The 26,050-nt window shown below is 23.7% G+C and overlaps 1 protein-coding gene across 2 annotated transcripts in view; it reads right to left on the reverse strand.

Annotated features, from left to right (window-relative positions):
- Nucleotides 1-23,082, reverse strand: part of LOC122501442 (arginine kinase) — a 41,142-nt gene extending 18,060 nt beyond the window's left edge. The window contains exon 1 of one of the 2 annotated variants that reach the window (XM_043610894.1): nt 22,938-23,082. Coding sequence is in view for 1 of the 2 variants with exons in the window: in XM_043610893.1 (XP_043466828.1) it covers nt 2,718-2,758 (41 nt within the window). In the remaining variant the exon portion in view is untranslated. Of the gene's footprint in view, nt 1-2,717; nt 3,371-22,937 lie in introns of those variants that run through there. The other variant, XM_043610893.1, reaches the window with a different exon arrangement.
- Nucleotides 23,083-26,050: the final 2,968 nt, after the last annotated feature.

Consider the following 26,050-nt stretch of genomic DNA (forward strand, 5'->3'; position numbering starts at 1 on the left):
TTCACGCCAAGTGAACAAAGTTAAGATAACTTTAACTTGACGTAACTTTTTGAATCCAACACATTTTAATTAATAATTAATTAAAATTCATTAAAAGAGTTAATTAGAAAAATTTATTTTTGTAAGTTTTTCAACTTTATAAAATTCAATCGGGGCTATTCCACTACAAGCTATTTTTAGTTTGTAAAACTATTTATCTTTTTTTTTATTTTTCTTTTGTAAAAACGTTACGAATTTCAGAATCGCATCCCAATCTGTACGACTTATGAAAATCTTAATTATAATAAAAAATACAGAAGATGAGAATTGATTTTATAAGTCGATTATAGTAGGAATTTATTTTCTATTTTGAAACATAAATGTTTTAATTTTGTTTCAGAAAATTGAAAATAATTAAAATTTCATAAAATTTTTATAACATAAACTCAAAAACTTATAAACTATTATTTTTGAAGTTAATTAACCTAAAGAAATTATTTTAAAGTTTATCAAAAATACTTTTCAAAGCTTTTAAAAAATTTACAATAATTGCAGCTTCTTTTTTAACCGCATATTTTTATGAAAACGATTTTTTAAATCCTACACAAAAAAAATAATGTTTGTTAACTAACTTACGCAAGAAAGCACTTTGAGAAATAATATTAAAATTTTCAAAAACTACAAAAAAAAAATCGAATAACAAAATAAAAATAGAAATAATATTAAAATTTTCAAAACTTACAAAAAAATCGAATAACAAAATAAAAATACGAAACAAAAAAAGAAACTTGTATGACGGTCTCGAAAATTGTTTTCCATCATTTAAAGTAATTTTGAAATTATATTTTTGTCAATTTTTTTAAAATCACCATATTTTTGAAGAAGTTTAATTATAATTATGAACTTGATTTCTTCGATAATTAATAACTTAAAAAAACAAGATAATTTAAAAAAATTTTAATTTACTTTGTTCGAAGATAATTGAATCTTAAAAAATTATAACAAAACAATTCTAAGAACTATTTTTTTTAAAAATATTATAATGCAATTTTTTTAAAATAATTAAATTTTTTAAAAAAATTTTTGTTTAATTTAAAAAAACGAATTAAGTTTTCGAAGAATTTCAATTAAAAATTTTTAACACAACTTTTTTCTCCAAAATTTTATATAATAATTCTAAAAAATTCTAATGCTATTATTTTTTGTATGTATTTTATTTTTCGGAAATATCAAAATATATGTAATTGAAAATAGTGAAAATTTAATTTTAAAAAATTATAATGAAAAAATTCAAAGAATAACTTTTTTCAAAAATATTTTAATAGGTATAATTTTTTAAAAGTTAATTTTCAATAATTTTCATTATTAAATTTTATACTTGAAGATTTTTCATTAAATCATTTGAGAATTGAAATATTTTCAAAATTTACCAATAAAATTCTTCAAAAGTTGATAAAAAATTTTAAATTTAAAAAAAAAAAATTTTTTTTTAATTTTAAATTAAAAATTTTTAAAAATTGTCATAAAATACTTGGGAAAAAATCAATTATTTTCAATTTAATTTTTCAAAAATTGTAAATATTAAACATTTTTTTATTTGTATATTTTAAAAATTTAATTAGAAAAATTATTCAAAAAAAAAAAAAAAAAAAAAAAAAAAATCCAAAATTCAATTATTTTTCTACAATTTTTAACTAAACTTCAACTTTAAATAAATTATTTTTTAATAATTTTTAGAAAGTTCTTCGAGAATTCAATTATTTCAACATTACATTCAATTTTTTTTTATAATAATTGTAACTATAACTGTTTATTTTTTTGAAAAATTTAAATATTTTCAAAAAATTATAATACAGAAAATGTAATTAGAAAAATCATTTAAAAATAATTAATAACACTATATAAATCGAAAAAGTTGCATTTTATACTAAAGATGTGGTGTTTTTGTTGCAACATTTGGAAAAAAGTCGAAAAGTCGCAATTTTTGAAAATAAGTCAAAAAAGTAGAATTTTTCAAAAATAGTCGAAAAAAATGTTGAAAATGTCATAATATTCATCGCCATTTTGTTTCCACAATTTGAAAAAATTAATTAAACATCGAATCCTCAATATTAACGATCCGGAAACTTCAAGACCTACAACTTCCCTTGAATATTCAATCGGAAAAATGCATAAATTATAATGCACTTTCATTTGCACATCCGCCATTTTGAAATTTTCGAAAATTAAATTTCCCCAAAGTGCCATCTTGCAGGAAAAGCTAAAAACGAGAACCTCACTTGTGACCCGGTAAATTTTTAGCTTAAGGGCAGGTCAAAGTCGTGGTGGCACTTTTTCCATTCAAGCTCCACATGAAAATCGAAACGACTTTGACCTTTTTCTTTCAATAAAAAAAAAAAAAGTGCATTTCTCCCATGTATTTTCAATAATATCTATAATTCTATACCGGCCTTTTTATTGATTGACCGGAAGTTCGCAAAAAGAGAGAAATAAAAAATTTGAAATGGAAAAATTTTATTTCAGTGAATCATCATCATCATCGGTATTACTGATGAAATTAAATTAAATTTCTAATGTGCGGCTAAAAATGAAAAAACTAATGAAAAAAACTGATACATGTACGTACATGATCGGCAAATTCAGACATCCGAAATTGTGAAAATTAATTGAAAATGAAGTGTGCTCCAATCTTGAATCGACTGGAAAAACTGACACCTAGACATCGTTTAAATACATACTCATCAGCCGAAGCTGTATCCTTGGAAGTACATCCGCCCATTGCCGAAGACCCGCTTCTTTTCCCTTCTTTTTTTTAGATTCAAAAATTTACAAAACGTACAAAAAACTGTCTATGCGAACACTATGGCACAACCTGAAAAACGGTTGTTATCACTGAAAGAGTGCAATAAATTCCACTAGGTGTTCATTTGCACTTTTCTTCTCTACTAAAAGATTGTCTCCGACTGGAAAAACACAACTTCTTTTCAAAATTCTCAAAGAAGAAGTACACTTATCAATCCAGTTACAAGATTGAAAATTTCTTTTCGCATGTATAAAATAACGTTTGTTGGATAAATACTAATTTTGATAATTTTTGCTTAAAAAAAATGTATTTTTAGGGGTGTTGCTTTCTCCACGAGGTTATACACGAATTGAAGGTATAATTTTTCAAAGTACGTGGATTATCAGTAACTGGAGCATATAGAGTCTAATTCAATTCTCCGAGCATTGGGTATCTTAATATTTAAAGTTAATTGTAAGATATAGACTATAAGTGTAACATGTGATGTATATATAGTTGGTTGGTTGGTGAAACAACGGGTGTTGTAAAATTATGAAATATATATGGATGTGATTTAATAATTATAATAATATTGCGTGATGATGTGAGCACTACAGTATCTACGCTATCACTAAGCAGGGAGGCAGCAAGCAGTGGGTATTCAGTACACCGTGATCAGTCCTTCTCTCTCTTTCTCCCTACTTTTCAGGGTGGGGCACAACGCCGTCCAGCATGGGATAAACGGTCGATAACACGCACCTATACCATAAACCCGCACTCCATATACATTCCCAATTTTAATATATTTATTCAAATAATTTCACCTACGCTAAAAATTAATTATTTCATTTTTCAAAATCCAAACAATATTCATTCGTTTAAAGATCAAATAAAAACACCTCCTTTTCGAAAATTACCCTTAGTTTCATTTTGGAATAATTTTTTCAAAAGAAATGCAATTTCTAAATTTTAGACCGAAATTCTCACCTCAAAAATATGACCGAAATATTTCTCATTATTATCATCCTCATAGAAGCATTATTTTACCGAAAATTTTCAAACTCGATTTTTGCACTTTTTTCTGTATGTTTTCTAATCTAAAATCAAATTTCTAAGAAATGTCATTCCATGTGTGTAAACATTTTCATAAATATCTCGAGACAATAAAGAGACTTGGGGATGAATTTTTTTTTAAATTTTAGGTCTCACGTGCGGATATAAAATGAAACAGGGTTGTTGCCACAAAATGTTGTTTCTTTCCTGGTTTCCAGACAAAATTTTGACTTTCCCTGACCGTAACGAACAGGGTGGTCAAAAGTTTCAGTTTATCAATTTCCCTAACAATTTACTGACGCATTAAAATTTATTGAATTGAAAAATTTTAATTATAAATTTCAAACATGATTTTTCTCTCCAAAATTTTAAAAATATTTATAAAATAAAAAATTATTTTTGCATGTACCTATTTGAATTTTCAAAAATAAATTATTGAAAATATTGAAACTTAAAAAATTATAAGTTAATTTTCATCTCTAAATTTACGTTTAAAGATTTTTCATTAAAATTTTTGTTAATTCAATTATTTTCGAAAATTCACAATTAAAATTCTAAAAAAGTTGATTTTCAAAAATTCTAACAAAATACTTGAAAAAAATTAATTATTTTTAATTGAATTTTACAACATTTCAATTATTCAAAATCATTTAAGAGTCGAAAAAAATCTCAATTTTCTAATTTCCCTGACAAAAAATCTTTTTTTTTTTGTTATTTCCCTGACTTTACCTTTTTAAAATTATTTTCATCATTTCAATTCAATTAATATTTTTTAGAATTTTTAACTAAAATTCTTCCTCAAATCAATTATTTGTAATAATTCTTGAAAAAGTTCTTTGAGAATTTTCATATTCATTTGCTTACAATTCAATTTTACAAAATTTCGATTATTCAGAAATTCTTCAAAAAAAATATTTATTAGAAAATAAAAACTTTAAATAATTTAAGAAAAACTTTAATTGAACTTTCTGAAAAAAATTAATTCTACAAAATTGTAAGTAAAAAGTATAAAAAAAATTCAAATTTTCAAAAATTATAAATTGAAACCTTTTCAAAATTCAATTATTTCTAAAAATTCAAGCTTTTAATATTCAATTATTATCTAAAATTTTAACTGAAATTCATTTTTAAATCAATTTTTATTAAAAAATTTTACAAGAATTAAATTATTTAAATACCTACAAAAATAAATAATTTATTGAATAATTTCATGTTTTTTAAAATTGAATACTTTTGAAGAATTTTATCAACAAAATTTTAAAATAATTGAATTCTTTCGACGAATGTTAATTTAATTTTTAAGAATAATCACATTTTTCAACGAATTTGATTAAAATTGTATTAAAAATAATTGAAATTCTGCGATGAGTTTTATTATTTATGAAAATAATTGAATCCTTATAAAAAATTGAAATATTTATGAAAATAATTAAATGTTTGCGTAGAATTTGATCAAAAATTTTTTTAAATAATTGAAATCTCTTGGAAAATTTTAGTAAAAAAGTAGCTATTGAAAATTATTGAATTGATGACAATTTTTGAAAATAATTGAAATTTTGATAAGAATTTTATTTAAATTTTTGAAAATAATTGAATTTCTACACTTATTTTCTTATGAATTCTAATTTTTTTTTTAAAGTACTTTTACTTAAAATTTCTAACCAATTCCACTTTCCCTGACTTTTTTCCAAAATTTCGACTTTTCCCTGACCTGTAGCAATAGTATTTTCATTAAAATTTTAAAAAAATAACTTTTTCAAGTGTTTGGCATTGAATTTTAAATATTTTATATCTATTAAATATAGACACTTCAAAAACGCATGAAAAGACTACATTTGAACTATATACAACCTAGAATTAATAAATTATTGACATATTTGAAAAAAAGTTACCTTTTGTAATATTTTGGTATTATATTGACATTTAAGTTTAAATAGTTTCTAGTCATTGCATAGACGCTCCAGAAACGCATCGAAGTTTTCAACTTTATACGGCCTAGAATTGAAAAGTTATTTTCAAAATTAAAAATTTTTTAAAAATGTCTCTTGCAGTTTTTAATAATAAATTGTCATTTAATTTTAAATATTTTTCGCCTACAAGATAAAAAATTTATAAGTAATTTTTTAACCTAAAACTTTTTGAAAAATTTTCCTATTATTTTTAGTTTCCTGAGAAAAAAGCTACTTCAGGAACTTAAAAAAACATTTTTTTTTCTTTCAGATTGTAAAAATGTACGGCAATGATGCAATTTATAATATTTATAAAATAAAATTTCTCATGAGGGAAGCAAAGTATTCGTAAAATAAAGACAAAAATTTTTCGTTTTAACTTTGCAGCAGTTTTAATTATTAATTTTCATATGTTTAAAAAGAAATACTTTGAAAATATCTCTTCCTAATGGTAGAGAATATTTCTATCCGACATTTGCATCTCAATTGTTCACTAATTGGTCAGAATTGACGATTAATAAATTCCAATAAGAAGATCGGTGCCGATCTCGAAACATCAAAATGTTTTTCTCTTGATCCAAAAAATTGATATTATTAAAAAAAAAAATTAAAAATTATTACTAAAAAAAGTTGTTTTTTAGTTTCTATTTGTAGACACAGTTATCTTATTTGGCTAGATTATAAAAATCAAGTCTCACTGGTTACAATTTTTATTGCTAGTAAGACTTTCGACTTCACATGTTATCAATTTTTCAAGAATTTTAATTGCAAACTTTGAAAATAATTGAATTCATTCTAATTTTTTAAAATTCAATTGTTGCCTTTTCAAAAAAGGGCAATTTTTAAATTCAGTAAAAAATATTGTATTATAGTGTATAAAATCTATTTAAAGATTTTTTTTTACTTTATCTTTTAAATTCAGCTTTTTTAAATTAAATTATTTTTTTGCTTAACCTTTTCTGTTAATTATTGATTTTTTTTAATCTTTTTCCGTAATCCGTAACTTTTTCAAAATTTTTAATCAACATTTTTATTACAACGCTACTTTTGTTTTAAAATTACACGAATTTTACAATAATAGGTATACGACGTAAATTTTAGAAAAAATTATTAAAATTAACTTGGGACTTGAAAAAATTTCCTTCAAAAATAGTAAAATTTAATATTCAAAATTGTTATTTCCGAAAAAACTTTTACTATTTATTTTCAAAGACAGTTTTTTTTATAAAAATTAGAAAACTTTATTTCAAAAATAGTAAAATTAATTCTAAAAATAAGAATATTTAATAGCTAATTGTCATGTTGGAGGAAAATTTGAATCATTTCTATTTAAAAAAAATTGACATTGGAAATAGTAAATTTTGCAATTAAAAATCGTCGCTTTCAGAGTAAATTTTATAATAGTAGTAAATTTTATTGAAAATTAGTAAAATATACTTTGAATGTAATAAAATTTATTCTGAAATTAGTACAATTTGTCAAAAATTCCAAATAATTTGGATTTTTCTTAGAAGTAAAAGTTATTTTATATTTTTTTTCTTTTATGAAAAAATTTTAAAGTTTAAAGGCTGAGAAATAATATAAAAAGATTTTTAAGTTTCAAAATACAAAAATTTTTCCAAACTTTGCGAAAAGTAGAAATTTGTTCTTTAAACATCTTTCAAAAATTATTTTAAAATATTTTTAGAAAATTAATGTTAATAATTTCTTTATTATAATTTTTTGAAGATATTTGACTTTAAAAAAAAGTATTGTTAACAATTATTGTTATAGAAAAATTGAATTTTTGTATTTAAATAATTGAATTCTCGAAGAACTTTTGGAAAATTATTAAAAATTAATATAGATAATTGATTTAGAGATGAAGTTTAGTTAAAAATTGTAGAAAATAATTGAATTTTGGTAGGGTTATGATTGTAATTTTTAAAAACTATTAAATTTCAGAAGGTCTTAAATTTAAATTTTTTAAATTTTATATCCCGTGGAAAAACAAAAAAGAAGTATTTAAATATTTATTTAACGAAATTATTCAAGTTTTAAATAATTGAATTTAGAAATCAGTGAAAATTCGACGCAAATACCATTTAATAATTGATTCAAATAAAAATTATTTGTTTCAAGCAAATATTTATTTGATAATGGACAAGTAATCAGTTATTTGAATGAAGTCAATTTTCATTACACACACTAAAAAAAAAGTTTTACTTTCAGCCTGTTTTCGAGGCTGAATTTAAGGTGTAAACGGAGTCAGCCCCATTAAACAAGGACAGACTTATGTGAAATACATGGGCTGAATTTAAGGTGTAAACGGAGTCAGACTTTTTTTTTCCTGTGCAGATTAAAAGAATTATGACATTTGGATTACGTAATTAATTATTATTTATTGAAAAATAATAAGATCATTTTTATAATAAAAAATATACGAAATGAAGATAATTAGAGATTTTAATATCGTGAGTAATTATTTCGATCACTATATGAAGCAGGTCTTTTCTGTTTGCGGAAGCAGCATTAGGAAACTACCTTGTTCTCCATTATGTATGAGGTAATTTTGATGATTCATTCTTTCACTAACTTTGATTAGAATTAGTGGTGTCTAGTATAGACCCTAGTAGAAATTTGTCGTGGCATGACTAGATTTATTCAAGTTACTGTACAGTTTTAGTCATGGAAGTTTAATCTAGCTTAACTGGCGAATTACTAGACAGCTACTGCATAACACTGTTAAAGAAAATATAAAGTTGAACTTGATTATTACTGCATAGAAGTCCTGTACAGTTATTTTCATGGCACTGTCGAGGCGTTCCGAGAAATGATGTTCCAAAGTTTGTCGTGGCGTTAGCGCTACCGCCAGTTTCAGTAACTAAACAGTTGTGTATTGACATTTTCGAAATATTTTCTATAAAATAAATCTTTTGGTTTTACAGTTTATAGTTTTTATAATTTTAATTTTGTTCTTTTATTTTACTGTTGACAACTAAATAACAAATTTTTTAAATTATTTAATATTAAAATTTTGATTTAATAATAAAAATTTCTTTTCAATCAAAATTTATTTTTAATGACAATTCCTTTAGAAAAAAAAAATTTTTTTAAAATTCGCTTCAATTAATTGAGTTAATTAAAATAACTAATTTTTTAAATTCAGAAGACAATTTCTTTTCAAGATTATATACTCTTATTATATGTATAAATATTAATTTAACAAACCTGTTACATACAAAAAGTTAGAATTGGTCCAATAAAGTGAGGTTATGTTTTACATTGATGAATTGACGTTGACATATGTATAGCTCTCCGATCTGAATAACAGAACTGTCTATAATTAATGACAGTAGACAGTAACAATTTATTACTAATTCCTTACGGAAAAAATAGACATAATTCTAGTTACACCCGCGAATTATTTCTTTCAGTGTATACTCTGATGTATTTATGGAAAATGTCTACACAACACTGTTCAGTTGCTGGACTGACGGTAGCGCTAACGCCACGACAAACTTTGAAACATAATTTCACGGAACGCCTAGACAGTACCATGAGAATAACTGGACAGACAGAACTTCTATACAGTAATAATCAATAAGTTCAACTTTAGAGTGTTATGCAGTAGCTGTCCAGTAATTCGCCAGTTGAGCTAGAAAAGATGAAAAAGGGAACTGCTTTACCTGCCGGTAGAGTATGGTTCTTATTTTTCCGGAATCGTCCATCGACTAGAACGGCCGTGATGCGTAAAGCGTGCGTTTAGGTATTTCGTCCCAGTGTGACCCGAGTTCGCTCCCCGAAACCGCTAGATATTTTTCGTTTGAACTGAATTAATTCTTCATATTAGGGTTTACTTATAAGTTTGTAGTGTGATAAAATAATAATATTTATTTCAGTGTTGTGCTTAATTAAAGGAAAAAGTGAATGTTGTTTAATGTAAAAAAATGACATGTGTTCAAGAATCAGTAATTTTTATATTTTTTTTTAATTATGTAGTTATTTAAAAATAATTTTACAGATAATTTATTATAAATCATTTATTATACGGAACAATAGATACACCAACAGTAAAAATATAGTTTCGTAAAATTTTAATTTATTTAATTTGTTGACAAAAAAATTTAACGTTATATTTTCAAATTTGTACGTGTTTAATACGTAACGTCAATATAAAGAAAGTTTTGACATTTCCAAGTGAATTATTTTGTATAGTTTTTCTACAGGACTGATGATCAGAAACTGTAAAATTTGACTGGACAATAACTTGAAGAAATTAGCGTGACATCACTTTATAGTTTTTAGCCAGTTTAACTGTAAAGTGCCTCGAAATTTTCCAGTGGAACTGTCCAGTGCCCTTAAAGATACTATGACAAATTTCTACTAGGGTCATAGCACTATTTCAGATTGAGAGAGAGAGAGTATTGCACTGTTTGGTGAATTGAACTTTTGGTCGTGTATTATAAATTTAAGATAGATATCTTGAGTTTTAATAACCTTATTGCATGTTAGCTTTACATTAAATTTAATAAAAAAATGTAGTTATTAAATTAATAGGTACATATAAGCACGTCTAATGTTATGGAAAAATGAGTCTTATCCGGTGAAGAAAGTATTAATACACACGTAGAGATATGTTTTCCTAAAACTAACTAAATTTTTGCGGATTTACAAATATTATCAGAAATATTATAAATATTATCAGAAATATTATTAATAATAAATAAATTATAAAGAGTACAACTACTAATTTAATTAGTTTTAATTTTACTAACTTACTAAAGTTAATTGTAAGTAAGTAGGTAATTAAAAACGATTTTAAATTAATTTTTTACTTTTGCACCTTTAATTTTAACTTTGAACAAAAATTAGTCCAAATGGTTAAATGCATATTTATTTTAATGAACTAATTCAATTTCGTTAAATTAGTGAAAAATGAGTATAATTTAGGTTTAGAGGATAAAAAATATAGAAAAGGAATATAATTGAAACATTGTAAAATTTGTCTGAGTTTATAAATAATGACATGTGAATATTTGAACCTAATTGCGTGCATAAGCGTGCAACCTGCTTTAGAGGTTATAGGTGAAATATTGACATACTTAAAATACTTTTTTTTATAAATGGGTATAAACAAACGCATGAAAACGCATATAATTACGTACACCTCTTTTATTACTATAAATATACTTTGGATCATTTTTCTTCTACTAATTTTTTCATAAAGCTGTCTCCCCGAATAAAAGTCACTTTTAAAAAGACGTCACACCTACAGCTGTGAAAATTAACTAAAAATACTCAAAATTTTTTTTAATCTCTTCTTGTGATGGGTAACAATATACAAAAGGAATTTTTGCAATACCTATAATATATTTTTTACGACAAGAGTTTAAAAAAGAGTATTTTTTACCACTTTTGCACATGGAGAAAAAATAAAATAAAATTTTGTAAAAGTATTTTTCAATTTGAGGAAAAAGTGCAACAAACCGAAATTTTGACATAGAAAATACTAAACAGTGAAAGAAATAATATAAAATTTAGTAAAGTTGTATTAAAATTTAACTAAAATTCTTATATTTCATATAATTATACTAAATTTTACATAAGTTTTTTTAAAGTTTAGTATTTTTTATATCAAAATTTCGCTTTGTCGCATTTTTTCCCCAAATTGTGAAATACTTTTACAAAATTTAATATTTATTTGTTTTGAACAATTTTTTTACAATAATAAAATAAAAAACAAAGTAATTATTATAAAAATTTGAATTTTTGTATTAAAAAATTGAATTCTCGAAGAGCTTTCGAAAATTTATTAAAAATAATTAATTTAGAGATGAAGTTTAGTTGAAATTGTAGAACATGTTTAAATTTTAAAAGTGTTAGTTGTAATTTTTAAAAATTATTAAATTTCAGGAGGTTTTAAATTTAAATTCTTTTTATGAAAAAACAATAAATAATAAGTGTTTAAATGTTTATTTAAGGGGAGGATATATCGATATTTTATCAAGAAAATAATTTATATTTTCCAATAAATTAGTTTTAAGGTAATTTTTTATGAGGAATTCAATGGTCAAAATATGAAATCGGTCAGAAAATATTTTGACCCTTTTTGAATTTTTATTTTAATTAAAAATTGTCAGATTTTGAAATCCATGCGTAATTTTGTAGAATATATATTTTTTAGTCTACAAAAAGAATTTCTAAATGAAAAAATCGATTTTCATAATTTTACTAAAATTAAGAAATTCAATTTTTTCTTCGGAAATTTTTTGTGGATTCAAAAACATATTTTCTACAAAATTATTAAACGCATGGATTTCAAAATAGTAAAATAAAAATTCAAAAAGAATCAAAATATTTTCTGACCGATTTTATCTTTTGACCATTGAATTCCACATAAAATATTACTTTAAAAATAATTTAGTCGAATATTTAAATTATTTTCTTGAAAAAATTAAAAATATCTGTGTACCTTCCTCTCTTTTACAAAATTATTAAAGTTTTGAATAATTGAATTTAGAAATCAGTGAAGTGTTAGAGAAATACAAAATAAAATTTTTATATCAACTCTGAATTGAATAAACAAATTTTTCCATTCTTTTTTATTTTTAATCGACTAAAGATACTTTTTTACGCTTTAAAGTCTATCTGAGGCTTGTGAGTACAAAACTTTAAGATATTTTAAAATATCGTGAATATTTTTTTATTAAATATAAATTTATTTACCATCATGAAATAAAAAACTGTTGATTAAAATTATAAAAATCTAAAAATACATTTTAAAAAATATATTCCACGCGTTAGTTAAAAGTGAAAAAAAAAAATTCCTCATACACCCCAAAAGTTTTCTCCATCTCTTCATAAAGTAATGATACATCTACTTTTGAATTATATTTTGACAAATAATAATTAAACCATCAATCACGACTTTAGTTAAAAATAAATCCAGTTATCTCAATCTTGCTATATTTATTCTCTTATCATTGCAACTAATCTAAAAACTCTTCAACACCCCTCATGAATTTCCCTCACAATCCCCTCCCCATCTAGCCTCCTTCATAATATGCACTCCACCTTGATACACTACTTTCAGCTACTGATTGCAAGCAATTCTAAAAAAAGAACAGCTGTTTGTTTAGATCGAAGTTGTGACCAATTGAATATGACCTTTTTTTATAAATTACGTCAAATGTAACTAATTTTTAGTAAATTCCAATTTCCCACTAAAATTTGAATAACAAAATTAAGACCTACTAAATAAAATAAAACAAATTTTCTATGTTTTTTGGTTATAGTTTCACATTGTAAACAAAAAATTTAGTCAAAAATTTGGTTAAATTAGCCCAAAAAATTTTTTAATAATTGAATAAAATTTTTTTGGTTGCTCACTTGTGATATTTATTTTTAAGTTTAGTCTAGTTTTTTTAAATTACTGTCACTTCATTATTCATTCTAGGAAAAGAAAAAATAACTTTAAAGAATAATATACGTGGCGTGTGTTGAGAGGTTCGATATTTTTACGTTTTACTGAAAAAAAATGAAAAAAATATGAAATGTGAGCTTCTTGACAAGTTATGTGGTGTTAAGTAATTTCCGAACGTTTGCTATAAATAATTTATTGCGTTTTCAACCTCAGGATACGTAGAAATGCCAAAAGATTTTGTCCTTCTGCTATTAATTTTCGAATCTGACAACAATAAATCATTTTCATCTTCAAATTTCTGACTGTAATGATTTATTTATATATAATAACAAATATTACATTTGTTGTTGTCTAATTGAATGAAAAGAAGTATGTATATTTTGGATTAGAAAACTAATTTTTATTAATTTTTTTTACTATTTTATGTTTACTATTATTTATATTTTTTATTTATGTAACTAATTCTATAAAATAAAAAGCAAAGATCATTTCATTTTCCTGAGTTTTCCGAATATTTTGGTTTATTTGTAGAATCGACCTGTTAAATTTAAGAAAAAAAATTTATTAACTGAATTTTGAATTTAAAATTTTTTCGGCATGACCAAGATGACTATTGATTTTTGTTTTTTAAAAATTACCAAAACCCTTTTTGAATTTTTATTTTTCTTAAAGATTGGTAGATTTTAAAATTCATGTGTAATTTTTTAGAAAATATGTTTTTGAACCCACAAAAAATTGTCAAATGAAAATAAAAGAATTGAATAAATTTTTCAGCATAAAACCATTTAAAAAAATAAAAATTGTAAAAATTGTAAAAATCAATTTTTTTATTTGGTAATTTTTTGTGGATTCAATAACATATTTTCTAAAAATTACGCATGGGTTTCAAAATCTACCAATTTTTAAGAATAATAAACATTCAAAAAGGGTCAAAATATTTTCTGATCTTAATAAAAAAAAACTTTTTTTAAATTTAAAAATTACCATTAAAATACAATTTTTATGGTATGTTTTTTTGGGTTGGTCTCTCTTGAAGTAAAACAATACTGTACAACATGTGTTTCACTTCCTCAACGATTCTTTGTTTAAAACACCATGTGGCCATGGGAAACCTGACAAAATTTAAGTGTCAGAACAACTTTAGTTTCTGAAGTACACAAAAAAAGATATATTCCTGAATTTACAACTTAAAAGCTGAACAAGTATAGTATAAAAAAATTTCGAAAAACCGTTCTTTAAGAATGATTCCGAAACTGCCACCCCCTTAATTTTAAAAATATAAATTTTAAAGTTAAATATTTTCTTTATTTAAAACCAACATCAAATTTTTAAAATCAAGTAGGTGCTTGTATTACAGCTTCTTAAAAAATATTCAACTTCAATTATTAAATTTTAATATTAAATAATAATTGTATACTAGAAACTAGATGAAATGGTCAAAATTTCAGCGAGTTTCCTTCTTACGAATAGAATGAAAAAGTCATTTTCAGAAAAGCAAGTTTAAAATTTTATATTATTGCCCCCGAGGAATAGGGTTCTCTTCAAGCATGTATACGGAGAAACCACTGGAGTGTCAAACATAAAGGGTCAAAATGAAGACGTTCCACTTTATTCTCTTGTTAGTTCAATTAACCTTCTAAAATTATTTTTAGTTTTCATACAGTGAAGAGTACTCTCCTTGGATATTCTGCCCAACAATTCTAGAGGGACAAAATGTGGGCGTGAAAAGTGAGCATAAAACTTTCTAGAGTACAAGTTGAATATTGTTTACTCAAGCGGTTGACACGATGAGTAATTTATGCTTTTGCACTTCTCAAAATTTTTAGCAAAATTTATCACTACTTTTCATCAACTGTGTAATTGAACCAAATTACTCTAATTTTCCTCATTTTCACTGTTTTACAACAATACCATTAAATTAATGCAGAAAATAAAAAAAACAAAATTATTAAAATAAATGGCATTAAGTATTCGAAAGTCGGTATAAATCTATTTTCCAAAGAAAGTGGAGATAAACAAATTAATGTAAAATCTCGAATCCTACAAGATTAAAATTTTACTCAACAGAATATTAGATCACTGAATTTTTAATTGACAAATTTTTTAATTAACCTACTTTTCACTTAGAATAAATCTAATCTAATAGAATTTTATCGAGTCAAACTTTTAATTGTTAAAATTTCCATTTCCCCGGATTTTCATTTGTCCGAATTTCTATTTGTTCCAATTATCATTTGATGGAACTCTAATGCCGAAATATTAATTGATGCGGAATATTCATTTCTCTGAACAAACATCTGATGGTAAAATAAAAATTTCGACATTTGAAAATTCACTAAAATTCTACTAAATAAAAATTCAGTAACCTAATATTCTAATAAAATTTTATCTAAACGAAAATTCCGATAAATTTAAATTCGAAAATTTTAAATTCAGTCTAATTTATTCTTAATATCTTAAAATCCCAATTATGTGAGAAATTGGATTTCAATTTTCCGAAATAATAAAATACAGATTTATCAACTTGAGAAAACATATACTCCTCAAATCCATTCGAAAATAGTGGATTTAGTTATTAACCAGATTGACTAAGTGTTCTTTGATTATCCCCTCTTAAATATATAGTGAAAATGTTTCCCCCCAATGATGTTTGATTTTCCCTTCAGGACAATCTAATTAAATATAAATAACAGTAAATAGTATATTTACCCTCCAATAAAGTATTTTTGACCCAGGACAATTACTTTCACTCCCCATTTTTCGAGTATATGTAATTATATATCTAATAAGGTTAAACTAATATAATTTAGTAATATTTTATGCAATTGATAAACAATTTTATGTTCAATTTCGATAAAATTTTTTCCTAAAGTATTGGGAAAAATATTATTATAAAAAAAATTAATTATTATAATCCGTTAGTTATAAAAATTTATAAATACGATAAAATATAAATAAAATAAATAAATACAAAAATATTAATTATTACAATCCATTAGTTACAAAAATTTATGAATATGATAAATAATACAAAATTATAATAAAGCCTGAAAAAGAAAGGAAGGCTGTTTTAGTTGTTCATTTTTAAATTTTCGACCTCATATTTTGAAATTTTATATTTCATGCGTATTTATCTTAATAATTTTTTTTGCAAATAGAAAAAAAGAAATTCTTAAGGCGATATCTTATGGTTTCTAAAACAAAGAAGCTCACTACTCGCGACCGTAAGTTACACTGTGTGGATATGTAATTACAAACCATATTCACACTCATTAGGAAAAAATGTCAATTAAAAACAGTTATGTTAAAAATAATGTAGATTTATATTGCGTAAAAATTTTAAGAGAAAATATAATTCTATTCCACATTTTATTTTATTTTTCTCTTTATACAAGTTCTTTAAAAATATTTTTTTTGTAATTTTTCGAAAATATAATTGAATTTTTAAAAGAATTTTTGCAAAATATTTAAAAAAATTAAAGGTAATTAAATTTCAAAAAATTAGAAAAAATTTTATAAGAATTATATTTTTTTCAAAAATTAATAGCATTTTTGAAGCTAATTTTCATTGATTTTTATTTTTTAATTTACACTTGAAGATTTTTCATTAAAATAGAGAATTAATTTCTTTTCAAATTTTGCAATTAAAATTCTTCAAAAGTTGATTTTCCCAAAAATTGTTATAAAATACTTGAAAAAAATCAATTATTGTACAAAATTTCAATTATTCAAAATCTTTTTATTTCTGTATTTCGAAAATTCAATTAGAAAAATCATTCAAAAATAATTTTTGAAAGTTTAATCTGCAGTTATTTTTCGCAATATTAAAAATCGAAATAAAGTTTTATTTCATACTAAAAATGTGGTTTTTTTGTAATATTTGTAAGAAAAGTAGAAAAAGTCGCAATTTTTTAAAGTAAGTCGAAAAAAGTCATTTTATAAAAATAGTCGAAAAAGTAATAATATCCGAGGCCCGAATGCTTTAAACTTATTAGGAAAAATTTTAACGGTTTCAATTTTTTCCATTCTAATTATTTTTCTGTCGTAAAAATATTCTTAAGTGATTTCAAAATTATTTAATCTGTAAAAGAAAAGATTGAGGTTGAATTGTGGTTAGGTGTTTTCGAATCTTGCGCAACATCATGATATGAAAAAAGTGACAAAAAACAATTTGACTATAAAATTTTTTTCAATTTCTAACGGAAAAATATCTTTTTACAAGTATTAACAATATAAAGTTACAAATAATAGATTTTCTCTAGGAATTTCATAAAGTATAATAGTAATATTAATTTAAATAAAATTAAGAAAAAAAAAGAATAATTAAAATATCTCAAGTCAGATTTTTTTCAAATCACCGTGAAAAGTGTTGCGCGAGCACATCGCAAACTCCTAATAATAATTCTGCTTGCACTCCATTTTATGAATTAAGCCATTTGAAAATCATTTACGATACTATTGTATAATGTCGATTACATAATCCACACATTTTTAGCTATCTTTTCAGAGACTTAAACAATTTATAAATGCTCTCTAAATTTCAATTACATAATTAAAAATTTAGCATTTGGACGGTACAACAATTTTTAATTAGTCAACAATAACTGATTATTACTAAAATATAACTAATTTTTATTACTGTAGAAAATAATAGAAAAAATAGTATAACTCAACTACAGAATTTAAACAGTTGCCAGAAATTATTTATTTGAAAAAATCCGTTATTTTTAATTTAATTTTACAAAAATTTCAAATATTAAAAATATTTGTATGCGTAGATTTTGAAAATTTAAAAGGAAAAATTATTCAAAAATATTAAAAAATAATTGTTGAAGCATTTTTTGAAAAATGAAAATAGTCGGAAAAAGTTGAAAGTCTTAATATCCGAGGCCTGCATAACATTGATCGTGTACTAACGTCAATAACTAAAATTATTACTGTATCTAAATTTAAATTCAATAATTTTTACAATAAATTTTTAAGAGAACAAAAATAGTACACAATTTAATGGAAATAAATACCGATCATAGTTACAAAAGAATTAAGAATTATTACATTTTAGAAAACAATCAGAAAGAAATAATGAAAGTTTGCCAATTGCAATGTTGTGTACGTGAAAAAAACTGACCTCTTTAATATGTTTACACTAACAATTTTATAACTCTTATTAACCAACCAAAAGTTGTCTAAGCTCGCGAATATTTTTTTCAAAAAGTTTATTGAAAATACATAACAGACTCGTACTTTAAATACTAAAGTTAAAATATTTATTCTTATGAAAATTAATCGCATGAAACCTTCAAAAGCTACAAAAGAATTATTTTATTTAAGAATATAAATTGAATTTTTCAAAATATTTATATAAATTCGAAAATAATTGAATTGTTTCAAAGAATATACAAAAATATATTTCAAAATCGAGTAGAGTTAAATCCTTCCATAATTTAGTTGATATGATTAAATAAATGATCATGGGAAGGTGGAAAATTGAATAAAAAATCCAATGTGTATCGTCAGTAAAGCGGCGTTTCGTTGGCTAAGGTTTGCAAACCTCATCAGGCTAAATTTATTAAAGCAGAAAAAAACACTTCAATATTTATAAAGGTCCATAACACTATCTTCCGCAAAAGTATAATAACAATTGTTATTATCCAACCTAATTCATTAAAACATGAAGACACGTTTTAATTTGTCAAAGTAAAAAATAATAAATTAATAAATAAAATACAACACATGTTCCATATAAAACAATTTCATTTACTTTTTAATTATTTTGAAAATAATTGAATTTTTACAAAATTTTTTTGTAAAAAGTGCAATAAAATTTATTACACAAAAAGGTAAATATTTTTTTTGTTTTCGAGGAATAGAAGCTCGTTCGGACTTGTCCGACTTATGAAGAATGTTCATAATTAAATTTACTATCGATTTTAAGAAAAATATGGAATGAACTTTTTAGATATTGTATATTTTTTATTTTGTTATTATTAAAAGTTGTTTTTTATAACTTTTTCCATTATAGAAAGTGGATGGTTTTATAATATCTTTCCAAGGGTATGTAGTGCACTAAACAGTATATTAACTATTTTAAAATTTATTTTAACAACCCTCGTAAAAAGGAAAGTCAAATAGATTATTGCAAATAATTTATAGGTTATCAGTAGTTCTTTTTCTTTTTGTTGAAACAGAAAAATCCTTGTCGTGACAAGTAATTTAAAGCTAGTGATCGATTAGTGGTAAGCGCTTCAGGTAACCTTGAATACACAACCTTGACTTTGTAACCTTGACAAATGAAACTATAGATCGGAAAAAGCAAGCTAGGAGAACTGGCCAATATATGTATAACGGGGCAATTCAAACATGAGAAGGAGACGAGAAAATTAACCAAATTTTCGTATTACCGAAAAAATTGCAACATGACTTTAAATTTCAAATATAAATATTTTTACACTAAAAGTCTCTTTTATTTTGTCAAAATTTACTTTTCTGCTACTTCGAAATATTCCTCTCCAAGGTTAAATTCATAGTCACGAAAGAAATTTTACGGTTTAATACACTTTTCAACTTTTTGTTTTAATTCATAATTTATTTATAAATTAAGGGCAATACTCTTCATAATTTTATTTTTTACACTGAACAGGTTTAGTGTAAAAAAAATATAATGACATTAATTATAAAATTTCTAATAAGTACGAAAAAAGCATTAAAAGTCCCATTATTAATAGCGTTGCTAAAATAGACTTTAATGCACGGACAAAATGTAGATTTAAAATTTTAATTTAACAGTGTCCTCAATTTAGCATCTTAAATATGCCAGAAAGTACTGAAATGACTCGACAATTAGATAATTGGAATTGTCATAAAAATTTTTTTTGAGAATGAAGACGTCAATGTGGCATTTTAAAATAAAAAAAATGTGCAGTGAATAAAAATGCCCTTAAAATTCTGAACGTTAAAGAAAACGAAATTTACTTCTTTTTCAAATTGAATTTTTATTGAAATAATATTTTCTCACTGTAAAAAAAATTAATTATGTTTCAGAATGTAAACTATAAGTTTTTAATTTTTATTGCAATATTTTGGAAAATAGTTTTTAAAAAAAAATATTTCCTTTAATTGAACGTTAAAAAATTTGTGAAAATATAATTTTTTTTTAAATATTTATATAAAATATTTAAAAGTTACATGAATTTTATGATTGAATTAACTTGGGACTTGGAATAATTTTCTTCAAAAATAGTAAAATTTAATATAAAAAATTGTTATTTCCGGAATAACTTACTATTTTCAAAAACAATTTTTTTTACAAAAATAAAAATTAGAAAAATTTATTTCAAAAATAGTAAAATTTACTCTAGAAATAACAATATTTAATAGCTAATTGAAATTTTCGAGGAAAATTTGAATAATTTTTATTAAAAAAATTGACATTGAAAATAGTAAATTTTGCTATTAAAAGTCGTTACTTCCAGAGTAAATTTTGTAATAGTAGTAAATTTTATTGAAAATTAGTAAAATATACTTTAAATTTAGTAAAATTTATTGTTAAATTAGTAAGGGGGCTAACTTTGATTCCTGCAATTATTTTAATGTTAAACTAAAAAAAATATAAATAAAAACTAAAAAAAAATTTTAAACTTTTTTCCTCAATAAAATTAAAAAAATAAATAATTTTTTATTATTAAAAAAAACAATATTAAATAATATTATTTATAAAAAAAATAATAAAACTAGAATATTTTTGTGTGTAAAAAATAATTAATTTAATTAATTACATTTAATATAATTAAAAATAATAAAAAAAAGTTTGAAAAGAATTTCCATTGTAGAAATTTTTTACAAACTTATACAGGGTGGCCGCAAGATTGACTTTATCAATTTCCCTGACATTTTACTGACATAACAACGAATTTCCCTGACAAAAATTTTTTTGTTTAGAGCAAAAAATGTATTCCATGACCGTCTTAATTTCTTTAATTGCCCTGACAAAAAAATTTTTCCTGACATTTCCCTGACTTTACTGACAAAAATTTTTTTTTCCTGACATTTCCCTTCTTTAATTGCCCTGATAAAAAAATTTTTCCTGACATTTCCCTGACTTTACTGACAAAACTTTTTTTTTCCTGACATTTCCCTTCTTTAATTGCCCTGATAAAAAAATTTTTCCTGACATTTCCCTGACTTTACTGACAAAAATTTTTTTTCCTGACATTTCCCTTCTTCTTTAATTGCCCTGACAAAAAAATTTCTCCTGACATTTCCCTGACTTTACTGACAAAAAATTTTTTTCCTGACATTTCCCTGACTTTACTGACATGTGGCCACCCTGTTACAATGTAAAATTTTTTTTCTGAAAGTTCCAGCTGACCGATTTTAAAACAAGAAATATTTTCCATCTGAGCGTGTAGTATATTTAAAAAAAAATATTTAAAAGAAACAAAATTGTTAAAAATATTGTTTAATTTTAATATAATTTTCTGTTGTTTATTCAAACAAATTTTATTTTTAAAAAATTTCTATCATTATCGCGAAAATATCATGAAACAGAAATGAATAGAAATTCTTACATTTGAGCAAAAAAGTTCTTATTGATTTCTGACAAACGTTATATTTATGACTTAGTAACAGCAATAGAGAATTCAAACAAAAAAAATGGAAAAGAAATTTAAAATTAATGAATAAAGAAGAAAAATTGAGTGTAGAAATATGTATAGTTTACATTCAAACTAAAAAAGATTTTAATAATAAAAATAAATAAGTTTAAGAATTAAAATTAAATTTAAAAGTAAATTTTTAAAAAAACAAGAAATTTTTTTATTTAAAAATAAAATTATTTAATAGTGCAATTCGAAGTAATAAAGTACAATAGAAATTCTAATGTTTATAAAAGAAATTAATTTAAATTTTTGGCAACTTAAAAATAAACAGATTCATTGTCATCCTGATCGTTGAAATCTTTCAGCTTATATAAGAGCTGCGCCCACTAGATAAGTAAATATATGTAATGACGTACTTGTACCGAATTTTTTTTTAAACAAATAAAAACCACATCGACATTGAAAATTATTTATCGAAAAAATAAGAAAATAATCACCGGAATATTAATTTATGGTTAGGTTTCTTAAAAGGACACGATTATAGAAATAATAATGAAAAAAAATCAGCTGGAAAAGACTGTGGATGGGAAATTATTTTATTGTGATATAATAGATGCAAAGAACTGAAGAATATCTCAGGTATGCGAGCAATTCGTTTTAAATTTAATACTGGCAGTGTTTGATATGCGAGTATTCAACTATAACAAAGTATAATCTTACAAGACCACACCTGCTATCATTTCAATTAAAATATTCAGCAATTGTTTTAAAATAGATTTATCACACAGAGAATTAAAAATCAGTTAGTAACAACACATTTCTTTTAGTCAATTTTCACGATTTGAAAAATATCGAGAAAACAAAAAACGAGCATTACCGAATTTAGAAATTAGATTTTTTCCTTTTTTCTTAAAAGAATTTCAATTTTTCCCTTTTTTTGAAAAAAAATTCCAATTTAGATTCAATATTAGATTTTTACCTTTGCCTATGCATGCATAAAAAGACACGTAATGCAGGAATAGACAGGATCAAACTTGAAATGCACATAAAGTTTTTTCAATGTTCATCAATGAAAAAATGTGAGAAATTTTGAAATATTGACAGAAATTGGAAATAATGATGGTTAGTTTTTAGAAAAATGGTTAAAAATTTAGAATATTTAGTTATCATACCTTCGTTGAGTTTGAAGAGAGAAAAAATGCAGGTAACGATGCTCTCGACAACCGCTTTGTGTGAGATTGAACGTCAGACAAATACGCGGACCAGGAAGAAAGTGGACTACAAGTCTAGAAGTGAGGAGCAAGAGTACAGTCAAACGCAGAACTCAACCAGCACAACTGGGCTGAAATTTCGCTCGAGATTGTGAACCTTCTCGCACACACAGGCGCAAGCTAACCCCTCTCTGTTGCACACACATTCAGTCGCACACACACAACACACAGTCAGCTCAGCTGGCAATGAGAGTCTCCTGCCCACCAACCAAATTGGTACATACTATTGAAGACTTGAAGATCCCTTAGCTCCAAGGTTATCCCCACCCCCCCCCCCCTCCCTCGGTATTAATTTTTCGAGCTGAACTATATTTGCTATCAGATCTCGCTACCAAATCTACATATAGAGGATTATTTTTGTAACCTTATGCATTGTCTATACATCTATAAACATATTCTAGGGATCGGTCATTGAAAATTTTTTAGAAAAATCAAAATTCTATTGTATTGTTCAAAAGGAGTTATTATTTCAATGAATCCAAAGAAATAAATTCAAAATCTATAAGTGAAAAATGAAATCCACTTTTTGAATTATTTTTAAACGCAAAAAAAAAAATAGTATACAAAAATAAAGTTACATAATTCGTGTATATAGGTTCCCTGCACAGGAAGTATTGAGTATAACAGTATCTCACATCAATCCAGTGTGAGGTCATCCATTTTGTATTACAACTTTAATATTATTGTCGCAGGACATATTTGATGACTAGATTTAAAACATTTTTTTGTACGGTCTAGAATTCGTATACAATTCTATAAATATTCGATTATTAAAGAAAATAATTTGAAATAATGATTTTTGTTGAAATATTTATAAAAATAGTTAATTATCCATAATTAGGAATGGCGGATACATGGGGAGGGGGCGTAGTCAATAGGGTCTAAATTTACATTAAAAAATCATCTAATTTTGACATAAATTTTGTTATTCCGAATGACTATTTGTCTTAATCAGGGTTCCTACAGAAAACCGAATTTAAAATGCCATACCTTTTCCATGATTTCCAGGTCAAATTTTTGGAAATTCCAGTGGAATTTTAAATAATAAAATTAATTTAATTTTCACGTCGTATAATGTATATATTATCTTAAAATTGCTAATATAAGTGTAATATAATTTTAAAATAAATAAATTATTTAGATGTCATAAAAAATTGTTGAATTTAATATGGTTTTATAAAAAAAAATTATAAAGAGTACTGAATACTGATCGAATTATGTACAAAAGTGCTTATAATCTTGTACTTAGGATAGAAGTCCAGAAAAATCCATAATTTAAATAACGCAATTTTAAGCAACTGTTTTATAAATTTTGTACCTAATAAATGGACGAATTCAATAGTAAACTAGTATGACTAGAAGAAAGATACTTGGTTTTATTATAATAATTTAATTAGTCTCATAATATAAAATAATACTCTGATATAATATTCTAAAGCAATTATTATCAAATATTTCTAACGTATAGTCAATTCTCATTTGACACTTTTGCTCCTTTTTTACAGCTATTTAAATTTTTTTATCCCTGCTCCCATTACTCTTTATTTTCTTGCTTGTATTTTGTAACTGTTATATAAGATTTACTAAAATTCTCAACGTTCAAATAAACGAAATTTTTATTGTGTCTAAGTTTAACAGTTACTGTGCAAAATGGAAATTAAACAATGTTAATTCAACATTTATTTAGTTGAAAATTACTTTTTTTTATATATATACAAAGTATTTTTTAATAAAATATAAATTAAAACAAGCAAAAATAATATCGGCTATAATATTTCAACGTTTTAATCTTTAGAGACACACTGTAAATATTTAATAAAAATTAATTTTTTTTAACTAAACAAATTTTTTTTATGAAGAACAACAATATATTTACCGAAATATAAAAAAAGAATCACCTCTTAAAGCATTATATATAATATAAAAACAATAATTTTAGACACCACTCCAGAGTTGAATTTCAATTCGAAGTGAGCCATTTTGAACGTTTTTCAGACAACAAATTTTAAATCATTTTTAATAAATTAATTAATACAAAAATAATCCAAAATATGATACAAATTATAATGTCTTATGTGTCAGGTTCAAGAAGTGATTTTTTAGAGTCAAAATTTTTTTATATATTATTTAAAATATTCATTAAAATACAAAATACCGCGATAATACCCACATCCGTGATAATACCCACTTTTACTCTACCTTAAAACTGTTATCACAAAGCAATTTTTTACGTATCAAACAACAAAAGCACTTATCTTGTGCTTATGATAAAATATCAATAATATCATAAATTTGAATAACATTTTAATATAACTTATTGCTAAACTTCGTGTACGCGAATTCAAAAGACTGCAATGAAATGTTACAGCTTGCATAAAATTATTGAAGAGAGAAAATGGAAAATAGGAAAAATTTAGAAACTTTTAAAAATTCCAGGCCTTTTCCATGATTTCCAGAAGCCTTTTAAAAATTCCATACCATTTCCATGATTTCCAGATTCTGTAGGAACCCTGAATTAATTATTAATCCTCCGAATCAGGGACTACATAACCTAAAATTCATTCACAATAATCGGCATTCAATTAAATTTGTATGTTTGCGAAATTTCATTTCACATAATTTTTATACTTCGAAATACTATATTGAAGGTAAGTTTCATTTTATCGAATAATCATTGATTCTAATTTTTAAATAATAGATAATCGTCTTTTAAAATATTTTTTATTTTGACGAAAAATTCTTTGATATAAATTTTGTTATTCCCAATGACTATTTTTCATAATTATTATTAATCCTCCGAATGACTACATAATCGAAAATGTATAAATACTAATAACAATTTAATTTGTATTGCGAAATATAATTTAGTATTATTTTTTGGCATAATTTTTAATTTGACGAAAAATTCTTGAGCCTAAATTTTTTTGTCATAATTATTAATCCCTGATAATTAGGTCTAAATTAGGCAGCTTCCATGAAACAGTAAAGTTTTTTCGAAAAATGTTTCCGCCTTC

Source organism: Leptopilina heterotoma, unplaced genomic scaffold (assembly GCF_015476425.1).
Source record: "Leptopilina heterotoma isolate Lh14 unplaced genomic scaffold, ASM1547642v1 Lhet_21, whole genome shotgun sequence".
Classification (NCBI taxonomy): Eukaryota; Metazoa; Arthropoda; class Insecta; order Hymenoptera; family Figitidae; genus Leptopilina; species Leptopilina heterotoma.